The sequence below is a fragment of the Leptonychotes weddellii genome, chromosome 2 (genome assembly GCF_054177405.1).
Source record: "Leptonychotes weddellii isolate Sample4059 chromosome 2, ASM5417740v2, whole genome shotgun sequence".
NCBI lineage: Eukaryota > Metazoa > Chordata > Mammalia > Carnivora > Phocidae > Leptonychotes > Leptonychotes weddellii.
Genome location: NC_138370.1, coordinates 32,446,935 through 32,448,828, shown reverse-complemented (window position 1 = coordinate 32,448,828; position 1,894 = coordinate 32,446,935). Strand labels below are relative to the sequence as shown.

Below are 1,894 nucleotides of genomic sequence, written 5' to 3'. Positions count from 1 at the left end.
CCTGTTCCTCCCACTGTTTCCTGTTGCCTCTCTCAGCTGGAGAGTGGCTTCCCCAGCCTGGCCCCATGGCAGCAGGCAGGAGGCCTGGCCACCACGGTGAGGCTTATGTCCAATGGGAGGTCACAGCTACAGGGACAACTTTAATTACTCTGGCATCTCTAGGGATGGAAAAAGAGTGATCTGTCCCAGGCTCAACAGGGTGGAGGCAGGTGGGAAGGGCGAAGCGCCACTGCTCCTGGGTGTTGAGGCCCTCCCCCTGACCAGGAGGCTGTGGTGGGTTCAGATGAGGGGTTGCCGGGGCTGCCCACCTAGGGGGTGGGAGCTGAGATGTGGGGGGTGGTCACAGGACTATTCCCATTAATGAGGGAGACAAGCAGGAGAAAATGCAAGAGCCAGTCTCAGGAACATTCCGTGGAGACAAGAGCCCGCCACACGACGCTGCCTCGAGGACGTGAAGAGCTCAGGGGTGGCGTGCGCGCTACCACAGCGGGATCCCTCTGGCCAGTGTGCCAGGAGAGCCTCTTTCTGATGTGGTGCAGGTTCTCCTGGTAGCAGGACAGACAAAAACATCAACAAACTGCATCGTCATCTGAGTTGCCTCCTATGGCAGGCTGGTGCTGGGTATAACACCTTCTCTGTCCCTCTCACAGGATGTCACTTGTGCGAAGAACAGATGTGACAGTGTATATGGAAGAGCTTCGTAGAAGACCGGGCACTACACAAAATCAGTTCTTAGCCGCAGCCACACGGCAGCTCAGCTGGCAGGTTTTGGCAGGTAGTGGCTTCTCCTTGTTGGAAGTCTCCTTCCTCTCACTATCTTCGCTCCAGATAGGTACCATCCCTGGGTATCAGAGCTGTGGTGTGATGACACGGAGGGCCACATGGTCAACGCCACCCTTCAGAAATAACTTCTACTTTCCTTCATGAGTCAGATTACCTTCCACTAGCCCAGCGACTACCTTCCTTCTCCTCTTCGTGTTACCTGCCCCCAGAGCCTTGTGGTTCCTCGGGTCTCCTCTGCCCTTCGGCATCAGCCCTCCTTCTCCCTGAGCCCTTTGCCTTCGGCCAGCCTGGACACGGAGGCCCACTGCGTGCTAGAAATTCTCACCCTAGAAAATCTTACTCTAAATCCAAGGTTCAGACCTCGGCACTCTCAACACTCTCTACTGAGAGGCTCACCTACTCCCTTGGCTTACAATATTGTTTCAGAGCAGTTGCTTTTCCAATCTGTAGCTATAACCTCTCCTATGCTGTTAACCCTTTGGGGAGTGTGTTTTTTTACAAGTTGGCATCATAGGGCACCTGGGTGGCTCAGTCGGTTAAGCATTGGACTCCTGATTTCGACCCAGGTCATGATCTCAGGGTTGTGAGATCGAGCCCCACATCGGGCTCCGTGCTCAGCGTCTGGAGTCTGCTCAGGATTCTTTCCTTCACCCTCTGCCCCTCCGCTCACCCGCTCGCTCGTGTGTTCTCTCTTTCTGTAAAATAAATAAATCTTAAAAAAAAATAAGTTGGGTGCTCGCTTCGGCAGCACATATACTAAAATTGGAACGATACAGAGAAGATTAGCATGGCCCCTGCTCAAGGATGACACGCAAATTCGTGAAGCGTTCCATATTTTTAGCAATGTCCACAATAGCCAAACTGTGGAAAGAGCCAAGATGTCCATCGACAGATGAATGGATAAAGAAGAGGTGGTATATATATACAATGGAATATTATGCAGCCATCAAAAGGAATGAGATCTTGCCATTTGCAACGACGTGGATAGAACTGGAGGGTATTATGTTGAGTGAAATAAGTCAAACAGAGAAAGACATGTATCATATGATCTCACTGATATGAGGAATTCTTAATTGCAGGAAACAAACTGAGTGTTGTTGGAGTGGGTGTT

The 1,894-nt window shown here is 51.5% G+C and overlaps 1 protein-coding gene and 1 non-coding gene across 3 annotated transcripts in view; both read left to right on the top strand.

The window, feature by feature from the left end:
• Positions 1–650: 650 nt before the first annotated feature.
• PLAT (plasminogen activator, tissue type) overlaps positions 651–1,894 on the top strand; it is a 32,648-nt gene continuing 31,404 nt past the window's right edge. For both annotated transcript variants that reach the window (XM_081809500.1, XM_006743820.3), the window contains exon 1: positions 651–775. In XM_081809500.1, the coding sequence (XP_081665626.1) occupies positions 652–775 (124 nt within the window). In that variant the 5' untranslated portion in view covers position 651. The remainder of the gene's footprint in view (positions 776–1,894) is intronic.
• Positions 1,516–1,622, top strand: LOC115944432 (U6 spliceosomal RNA). The gene has a single exon (XR_004078986.2). It is a non-coding gene; the product is annotated as a U6 spliceosomal RNA (small nuclear RNA).